The sequence below is a fragment of the Astatotilapia calliptera genome, chromosome 5 (assembly GCF_964374335.1).
Source record: "Astatotilapia calliptera chromosome 5, fAstCal68.1, whole genome shotgun sequence".
Classification (NCBI taxonomy): Eukaryota; Metazoa; Chordata; class Actinopteri; order Cichliformes; family Cichlidae; genus Astatotilapia; species Astatotilapia calliptera.
In genome coordinates, this window is record NC_137426.1 from 24,262,828 (window position 1) to 24,273,136 (window position 10,309).

At 41.0% G+C, this 10,309-nt stretch overlaps 1 protein-coding gene across 6 annotated transcripts; it reads right to left on the minus strand.

Moving 5' to 3' along the window:
• Nucleotides 1-1,878: 1,878 nt before the first annotated feature.
• mdm4 (MDM4 regulator of p53) lies at nt 1,879-10,229 on the minus strand. 6 transcript variants are annotated; one of them, XM_080301919.1, is made up of 12 exons: nt 10,075-10,188; nt 9,755-9,908; nt 8,821-8,908; nt 8,663-8,737; nt 8,428-8,561; nt 8,260-8,309; nt 7,745-7,809; nt 5,145-5,241; nt 4,911-5,071; nt 4,545-4,739; nt 4,364-4,432; nt 1,879-4,276 (listed from the first exon to the last, which is right to left on the minus strand). In XM_080301919.1, the coding sequence occupies exons 3-12, from the start codon at nt 8,890-8,892 to the stop codon at nt 3,707-3,709; spliced, it is 1,488 nt and encodes a 495-aa protein (XP_080158045.1). In that variant the 5' UTR covers nt 8,893-8,908; nt 9,755-9,908; nt 10,075-10,188; the 3' UTR covers nt 1,879-3,706. The 6 variants fall into 6 exon arrangements, with proteins under 6 accessions (XP_080158045.1, XP_026024124.1, XP_026024125.1 ...); XM_026168339.2 differs by lacking the exon at nt 9,755-9,908 and having other exon boundaries at nt 10,180-10,229; XM_026168340.2 differs by lacking the exon at nt 9,755-9,908 and having other exon boundaries at nt 4,545-4,724; nt 10,180-10,227.
• Nucleotides 10,230-10,309: the final 80 nt, after the last annotated feature.

Here is a 10,309-nt window from a genome sequence, read left to right on the forward strand (position 1 = left end):
GAGATGGGAGCACTGTCGCCATGGAAACATGCAGATCCTTCACCACTCCCTGGGTCTTGTCATTCTAGAGCTGCCAAGCTCCGGGTGCCATGTCACCAGGGGTGTTATGCCATTCTTCGTCTCTACTCTCGGTGACGCACCAGATGCCACATACAAAGCAGCAGGCCTAGACTGTTCTTGAATTAGCTACAGAGTAAAGGGAAGCATTTCACAAAACATCAACACCTACCTACCAGCTCGCATGTGAGGTCTTCAGTGGTAAACCACTGGAAAATAAATTCTTTAAATAAAGCACATGAGTGGAAATTGGAGAGAAAAAATGTCCGTGAGTATTGTTGTCTTTCTATTTTGTTTTACCCCACTGCAGTTTTGACCAGAGGTTGGTAACCTTTGCTATCCAAGAAGCCATTTATGAGTAACTAAAGGGATGAATCAGTGTTGGATCTATATATAAGAGACAAACAAGCAAGGAAGAACATTTTAATTGTATCTTTAGACAGTTTTTGTTAGCTGAATTTACAAAAATGCCAAAGAAAATAGTTTAACAGGCATCAAATAGCATTTTTGCACCAATGAGGTGACATCTCAGTATGGTGTGCAGTGTGTCCTTAAAACATTTTAGGAAACTGGACAAGTGGAGGACCAAAGAAGAAGTCACATTCCTAAAAACTATCTACAGCAGTATCTCAATATTCGTAAGAAACAGAAAAAATTACAGCAAAGATCTGAGAAACATATTTGGCTCTTCAGTTGATCCATCTACTGTGGATGGCTGCCAAGCCAAGAAGACATTCTTAATGAAGGGAAACAGGGAGAAAAGACTGAGGAATACCAAATTACACAAGACCTGGACAGTCATGGATTGGCCTCCCCAGAGCCTGGACCTCAACATTATTGAGGCAGTGTGGGAGCTTTGAATGCTCTCCAAAACGCCCAGAGAACTATTCCTGAAGACTGCTTTAAAAATGACAAGAGATTTTCCCTAAGAGAGTTCAGAGTTGTTGCAGAATAAAGGTGGTGATACCAAATACTGATTTTCAAGCTCATTGCAATTCTACAAATTGTTTTTGCTTTATGTATGTTTCAATATCTTGCTGCACCTATTTTCCATTTTCCTAATAAATTATATAGTCTTATATAAAGACTTTTCCCAAGTACTGCACATCCATGTAAACTGCTGCTACCGAGATTCAGAAATATTCTGAGGATAAGGCACCAGAAGATAGACATAAGTCACCTTTTAGTTAAATTTTTTTTACAACAATTATGTGGATAAAAAAAAAGTGGATTAAAAAAAAAAAAAGAAACATAGCCATTCCAAGTGGAAATACTTTGCTAATTATTACCAACAGTTTGTTCAATATAAGCATTAAAGGTTGCTTACATATATAGATAACAATAATGTAATAATGAAGAATCTGAAAGTTAACAAATAACTTATAATTTGAATAACAAGCTGTTGCATTATGACTGCATATTTGGGACTGGAGAACAGTTTAACAGGGGACTTTCAATGAACAGGAAATACACCCCAATGAGTAATTGGTAAATAACTCAGGTGTAAAGTAGCTGCAGTGTTTATACAGAATTTGGATAGCAGTGGTGTTACAGAGGCATACACAGTCGAAGGCAGGGCGTATGCCCCAATTCTCAAGAACAGGACAAAAATAAGGCAAGCACGAGTAAGCAGGAAATGAACAGTGAGTAAGCAGAGGAGAGTCGCAGGTGCTGGAGCCCAGTCAAGGAGGAGAGGATACATGACAGCTGGCCTGTCACACACAATGACTTATTCAACTAAAACACAGATTTCACCAGTGGGTACCGTACACCAACTGTCTCTCTGGTGAAGTAGTGAACAAAGCAGACAATTCCCAACTCTTTCTCGCTTAACAAAACATGTTTATTCCATAACAAAAAACCCCTATAACTGCACCATGTTTTAGAACATTATGGTCTTAATGTGACAAATTGGGATGTGTTAATCAACCAGTATCACTGGTATTAAGTGTTTCATTTACATGAGGTCTGTATTTAATGGGAGCCTTTTCCCCCTTGATGTACAATGCTAATACTTGTTACAATCTATAATTCATCTTTTATTGCATTTACATTACTAATATAGCTCTGACACCAGCTTTGCGCTGGATCTGATTAAGAGGCATGCTCTATATATATATCCATTACATGTTATTACAGGGACTGTACAGTTTCTGTAGGCAACGGTTACAAGACTGAAACCTCTCTCCACCTCCTGGCGGAAAGACTAAGCACAAGTAAACATCAGCTCAAACACTTAATATACACACTGTGTTACGCAGAGCCAAAGTTAAATGCCTAAAAGTCACTGAATAATAAGGAACAATGTATTTATTCAAGACCGTTCACACACTCAAAAAGTACCATCTATGTGGTCCACAATCTTCAAATAAAGCTGAACAATCCAAATAAAATCTATAATACACATTTCTGTATAAAGTCATTACATGGCAGTGTAACGCTTAAAATAACCCCTGTGAAGCCATTTTCACTGAGGGTACACCTGGTAACTCAGCCGGTTTCTTCTCTCTATTGTTAAATTACAAATGCAAATTAGATTTGTTTTTTTAACAAGTGCACCATTTTCTGTTTGCTACGAGCTGACCACAAGTAAAACAATAAATAAATACAATACCTACATTTTAAACAGGTTCCAGAAATAATCTAAAGTACTCCGAATTATAATATTTAAACACGAACCAACAACATTATGACATAACTTACTGCAGGCATAGCTGTCAGAGGTTTGACAAATGTACATACTGAACACGTTAACAAATTACCAAGGTTCAACAATTACGGTTAATACTTCAGCTGTGCATTACGGTCTACATTTACATTTCTGGCTGCAAGAAACTAGACTTAAGTCACCATTGTATTTCACAATACATTCACATGTGCTGAGAGTACATTGATTTTGGGAGGAAACTTTCAAGCCTGAAACCTCTAAAAACAGATTTAGAGTTTTTCTTCGTTCAGCTGCTTTAAAACTTACATTTTAGAGCTGTGTTATGTAAAGAGATGCAGGAGGGATTAAGACAAAAAAACAAAACCCACAAATAAAGGGACAGCTCAAAGAGACCTGTACTTGCATACCTGCATTTATTATTCTGTTCAGTTTCTGTCCAGATGGACAAAGTAAATTAATGAAAAACTTAAACACATCCTAAAATTTCCAGAAATAAAAATCAGCACCCAAAAACTACACTATGAATAAGAAATAATGAAGAAAAAAAAAGCCATAAACTTTTAGAGGGAAAAAAACAAAAAACAAACAAACAAACCCTTCATAACATAAAATAACTCAAACTGTGTGTGCCTATGTGATAGTTTTAATAAATAAATAAATACTTCTGGATTTGTATGTCCCTTATTTAAATGTGGCACCAAAACAAGCATTTCATATAGTGAACTGTTAAGACTGAGGTTTCGTCTAACAATACTTCAGAGGCAGTGTGACTCAAATAAACCATGCAACAGAGCAAGATTCACCAAGTGCTATATTTTGTCTCTTTATAAATTTGACAGTAAGGTGCAGAGATTTTATGAGTCCACAAGCAAAGACTGGTACTAGGAGCTATGCAGCTGTATGGTTGAATGTTGTTGAAAAGTTTGTATTGTGATTTTTTTGGTCAGGTCCCCAGGACTTTACAGATGGGTTGTGTGCCCTTCACAGGATGAATATTTTAATAACCTTCTGGATTATCTTCCCACATCCTGGACAAGGAGCCTGGAACTTATGTAGCCTCCTTGCACATGGAAAACAGGTAAGCAGGTGAGCAGTGCGTCCGTGTATAATATTTCCATTACGTGGCCGCACTCGACAGAGCTTGCAAGGCTCTAGCAGCGCCTCAGGCCTAACGTCCTCAACCTCCATGCCCAGATTCTCTTGACTGTCTCCTTCAGAGAGCTGCTCATCTTTGTGGAAGACAGAGGGCCTCGGACCTTTGCCTTTTCCCATTACCATTGTTGGCAATGGTCGATCGGCGGTGGAATGTGAAGGGAGGATGACAGGATCAGAAACTGTCCTGCTGCAATCTGGGACATCAATGCCCGTGTCGCTGTCATCTTCCTCATCGTGGGTAATGAGTGAGCTGCATGCTGGGATGTCAGGAACAGAAAGGGAATGCGCAAGCCGAGGGACATCTTTATACCAGTTCTTCCTTAGAGCCCAGCACCGAACACAGTACCTCTGGAGAGGTATGTTGTATTTTCGGCACTCTGTGCACTGCCATGCATCCTAAGATATAAACACAGCATTCACAAGACTGATATAGTTTTAAACAAATGGCTGTAAATGAATAAACGGAGGCTCAGAGATACTGACCTGTGTGGAGATCTCTGTATCAGTATCATCACTCAGACACTGAGAGTCTTCATCTGGCTCCTCCTGCATCTAATAAATACACATCAGATCACATCATCTCTCCACATTTCTGAGTGAAAAACATTTTATTGGCAAGAAAGAAATCTATCACAAAATTTAAAAAAGAAAGAAAAAGACATACTTCTCTGTCTGCTTTGTCCTCCTTCATTCCCCCATCATCATCCTCCAGTGGAGGCTCTCCTTCTCTGCTGCCTTCTTCCAGAGCAGCCTCTTTCATCTCCACACTCACCTGTTCACTCTCACCCTCTGTGAGGAACCAGAGGTCGTCAGTGGTGTCCGACACAATGGCCGTATCCTCTTCCTGTGCAAGAGACAGCTGACACATCAGTCAGACCACCACTGTTATGATCTGATTTTTGCCATTTGTCAACAAGTAATGTCTGTTAGTTTTCCTAAGCTTGAAACCTCTAAAATGAACCTTATTGCCCATTTTAACCATTTTTAATTATACTGGGTGGACTTTCTAGCAGCACGTGAGGTGTCTTACTTGGTTTGTGTGGATGTCAGTGGAGCCATTGCTCCTGCGGCTGTAGTTATTACGGAGATTACCCAGAAACCACCAGGGCAAGCCAGAGAGGTCCCACTCATCCAGAGTAACATCCAGCTTGGGTCGCTTGCAGGCTGAGCGTTGCAAACCTTCAAGAGAGTCTAAGGAGGTTTTGAACATTTAAACAGTGTCTTGTAACGAGGCTGTTAAGTGTGCAATGGACTATTTGATTACCATCATCTGGTTCCCGAGGTCGTCTCTGGGAGGGGGTCTGCAGGAGAGGCCCATCACTACCAGCCTCCAAACCTGCTTTGACCACACCTCCACACATCTGTAAAAGAAGAAAATGCAAACGCAAGAAATTAGAACACAGAGCCGTGACTGGGTACTTGGAGGACTCGCAGCTCCTTTTCAACATGGCCTCTGTTTACAGGTGGGGTGGGATGGCACAAGGGACAAAGGGCTGGGCAATTTGGGTAAGGGCCAGTAGGGAGGGAGTTCAAAATAATTTAGGATATAAATGCAAACTGAAATGTTGAGTGCTGGGTAAACAAAGCAGAAAGCAAAGGCAAGGAAAGCCAGTATACTAACAGACAGGTGAATAAACAAGAGCATGATCACACAATCCACCGCAACTCTAAATTCGTTGGATTTAATACATTTATTCCAAGGTATGTACTGTTGTCTCATTTTTTTTTCTTAAATGAACAATTTGGCACATTTGTCAAAGCAAAGAAACAGACGCACACAGAATTTAAGTCTAAAGTAACATCTACCAGACAGTAGGGGTGCAACGATTCTCGTATCGATATTGAACCATTCGATACAGTGCTTTCGGTTCGGTACGCATATGTATCGAACAATACAAATGTTTTAATTTATTTTATCAACTTTCCTTCTGACGATGCCATTTGTGTTGAGCGCTCAGTGGATCTGCGCTTGACAGTGCAGCCTAGGCGGAGCAGTCGAACGCAGATTCACTGACCGCAGGGCAAGCAAGCGAGACAGAAGCTAAGCTCTCCTTGCAACATGGCAAATTGAACCTCCCCCACCCTCATTCAGATCTGGCCTTGGGAACTATTTTGGTTTTCATGTGACGTATGACCCTGAAGGTATGGACAAAAGTAAAACAGTATGTCGGATGTGCCACGCAATGCTCAATTACATTGGTGGGAACTAGTGCGTTAGCGCAGTTTGCTCGTTAACGTGTTGGCCATCCAGCCCCACGCATGGGGCGATCCGCGGTAGCTCGTTAACGGAGATTTGCCGTGTTGTGGCGTTAATGTCATTTCAACGAGATTAGTGCTGTCCACACTAGTGGGAACAATGAATATGACTGCACATTTACGCCGACATCATCCTAGTGCAAAGACAAGTGGAAGCAGACAAAAACAACAAGCACGCATGCTACAAACTTTACCCGAGTCATTTAGACAGCTGTTAGCACATGATTCTCCTTATGGGGACCTGATATATTTAATATGCTGCTGAGAATATAGCCCAGAAGAAGCGTATAGTATAGCTTTTATTTTGGAAAGAGACATTTCTCTGTAATAAACTCTTTTCCAAAGATGAGCGATTTCTCGATCAGATAGATTTATTTTTTATTACTTTGTTAAAAACTGTACTTTTGAGTTAAAATATATATATTTATAATTTCAATAAAAAAATGACAAATTAAAAAGGCATGAACATTTTTTGTATCGAAAAAAATATCGAACCGAACCGTGAATTTTGTGTATCGTTGCACCCCTACCAGACAGATCTATTATTTTAATCACTAAAATGTAACTAGGAAATATGCAAATTCAACACTTAAATTATCATCTGAAATTTGATTCAATAGCATTCTGAGATGGTTGTGGCACATGCAGCAACCTTTAATTTCATAAAAAGGACAAATATCTTAATATAGCTCAATGTTGCGGCAAACCAAATTATATACAAGCCACGAAGTAAGATCAAAGAGGATTTGGGGAGGGATTGGAAAGAAGGGTGCAGGAACGTGGGATTAGGTGAAAAGGTTTAGGGCAGTCAGACCTGTGGGTGATCAGGAGCTGTGATCCTCCAGTTCGGAGCAGAGAAGAGAACTCTGATACAGACAGAGACAGTGACTCTGCCCCCCCATCCAATGGGTGGAACTGGTGGGTCATAAAACAGTGATGAAAAGCCACCAGACCAAACCAAGAATGGGGTTGTACAGAGACGGTGCCACTCTGTACAACTGCACACCAACGAAGACAGCAGCCCTTACACCACCTTCCCCAGAACACACAACCCAGTAGAAACTAAACTTATACTTTGGGCAAAGCACTTTAAAACAGAGCCCAGCCAAAATAAGATTTTTAAGACTGATACTTGGGGATTTAACCTCTAAATAAGTTATTGTCAGGAAAAAAAGACAACTTGTTATGTGTAGTTATTTGTGAAAAAGCAAACTGTTGAATTATCTTGTTTTATTATGACAATAAGTCATGAAGTACCAGTTCATGCTCTGCATAACTGCTCTGACCATCTAGGTATGTTTGCTGCCAGCAGGGAAGTTGCAGAGTGCCCTCTGGTGGCCAAACTATGGAACATCAACACTCATGACATGGTTGAAGCACACTTCTCCATCTCCTCTTTACTTTTTAATTCATCTGCAGTTATAAATGCCAATATCAATATACGTATAAGTAGCTAAAATTGTCTGATATATCAGTCGGGCTCCATTTAAAGGCATTATCGGAGTGGCTGTGCACTTATTTTGTGACATTGTTACAAAAAGTTGTGTGTAGTGAAGCGAAAGCAGGTAAGGGTCTCTGTTTCTTCTGAGCACCATGCTTCAGCTTTACCTGACCACGATCCTCCACTCCGCCATCTACACATTCACGGCCCACAGAAAGATTCTCTGCAGCGTCTGCATTTCAAATGAGACACAGTAACAGAAAAAGGACATCCCCCCCCCTTTAATTATAGCATTGCACACTCTCACTAAGGCCCTTCAGATATGAAGTTTAAGCAGGGGAAAGGGGTCCATCTGGGACTGTGCAGGATCCCCACATCCTCCAAGCGATGGACAGCCTTTCACAATCCCTCATAATATAGTCAACAAGATGGTCTTTGAATATACATGGAATGTTGGTATACCCACAGATCTTCTCATGTAATTTAAAAAAGCCACAATATGATGCAAATAACAGTGAATTCAATAAGGAGCACAGGAAGAGACATACTTTGACTTCAGACACCCACAAATGAATCCACAGATTGTTTTGTTTTTTGTTGATTCCACCTAACAAAAATATAATTTCACCAGAAAAAAAAAATGTGCAAAGGACTTAAATCAATAAATGAAAGAATCACTTACCAGCACAGTCAATAACAACCAAATACTTCTTCAGCATTTCATACACTGGGCTGTAAAATGGGAATACAAGCATTTAAAATTAAGATTTTTCTTCTTTTTTAAAAATGTATAAAGTCCAGATACAAAGCAGAACCAACAATGAGCACAGGTTTTGGTTAAGGTAATTACCTCGGGTTTTTAACAGAGAAGCTCTCCACTTCCAGCAGCTCTCCCAAAGGATCATCCTGGCAGTGGACTATGTGCTGCCTCTGTTTGTCATACAGTTGCTTCCCCATGATGTATTGGCCCAAGTAGTGCATCACCTACACAAAGCAGAAGATTTCATATGTTCAGGCTACATTTGTACCTTTGGAATGACCACGTGACCGATAGCTCTTTTTCAAAGTCACACTAGACAGCTCACCTCTTTGAGCGTGAAGATATCCTCCTGGGCTCCAGCCACACGCAGTATTTGCAGGAGAGGAGCTTTTGGTTGCACCTAAATGGACAACAGCACCGCCGCTTAGCATTACATGTTATATATGAGGTAACTGAATGCTTGTAGTTGCGTCTTAACTGCACCTGATTCCCTTCTCCCGGTAGCGTCCTGCATGACGAGCTTGATGCCGGAGTCTGGGCTGGTAGGGAGCTCATAGTAAACGAACTAAAGCTGCAAAGCAAAAATTACAACACGCATTATAAACGACTCACCCATTCAGCAGCATTCCACAGCTTGCTATAGTCACCGACTTTGCACATCCCACGCAACACCAGCGCCTACGGCGCCAAACGCAGCTTAGCAATGTCAAGTTATTGACAGACTGAAAAATTCTGACAATGTTTATAGTCAGTGCCAACTAGGCCGAGTTAACTTCCCAATCTGAAACCGTCATGGCCTGTCACTTCTCACACTATTACTTTCCCTTTGGCGCCCTCACAAAACAAAACTAAACCAGGCGAGCCAACGCCGAACATATGGCACAAAAATGTAAAAGTATAGGTATTGCTGTGCACATACACACACACACGTGAGCTGCAGCCTCTCTAGACATCTCTAGCAGGTGGCAAGGATGCTATCGCTACAGGCAAACGTGTTAGCTAACATAGCAGCAGCGCTAACGATGGCTAACTTTGGAAGCTAGCCAGTTACTCAACAATTCGCTCCTAATATTAACTCACCGTGAGGAGCTGACATTACTTCACAGCCAGTACATTGCTTCGGGCGCAGTATTGGCTTAACAGCTGGTCCGCATCGTAAAGACGTATGGAAAACTGAAATGCTGGCTTTTTAACACTAGCTAACGCTAGCAACCAGGAGACAGTTAGCTGAACTACAGATTCAAAATGATGACTGTGGCTACTCAACTTCCGCATGAGAAGCCAGAATATGGCTCCCCCTACTTTTTAAAAATATTACTTACAGAGGCATTTTTCCCTTTTTAAAACAGTCTTTTCAGATTAAAAGCATGTTGTAAAATACAATGATTTAAAAAAAAAAAAACTTCAGCGAAAATACCCTGTTCAGTTTAGGAAGCGTTTATGAAGCATAAACCACGGAGTCCACTTCGAACGGTGACAACACGACATCCCAAGAAAGGAATGGTTTTGCTGGTTGTGGCCACAGACCTCTCCAGGCCGCAGGTTTTAAATATCGCCCTGGGTTAACACACCTGAATCAAATGATTAATTCATTATTAGACCTCTGGAGAACTTCAAGACATATGGAGCCATAGCTAACTATTGAGAAGGTCATTTAGCCATTTAAATCAGCTGTGTTAGATCAAGGACACAAAACCTGCATGACACGGGCCCTTGAGGCCTGGAGTTCCCCCTCACCCCTGCCGTAGAAGAAGGCTCTGTTGAGTGTATTGAAACCTGCAAAGACGACTGGCATCATCATCACTGCACTACACCAGCAGATGCTTGAAAGACGCTACTCACCCTGCACACATTTATTGCACTCCCCTCAGGTAGGAGGCTGTAGTGCAGGAGTGGTGAATCAAACAATTAGTTCAATACCAGGCCTCTGGAGAACTTCAAGGCATATCGAGCCATTTAGCTACTTAAATCA

What these genes read in the sequence shown, in the direction of transcription:
- mdm4 (XM_026168339.2), bottom strand. An exon ending in ATATCTTCACGCTCAAAGAG is followed by an intron (nt 8,562 to 8,662) that starts GTGAGCTGTCTA and finishes TGCTTTGTGTAG; the next exon opens with GTGATGCACTACTTGGGCCA. An exon ending in TTCTCTGTTAAAAACCCGAG is followed by an intron (nt 8,310 to 8,427) that starts GTAATTACCTTA and finishes CCCATTTTACAG; the next exon opens with CCCAGTGTATGAAATGCTGA.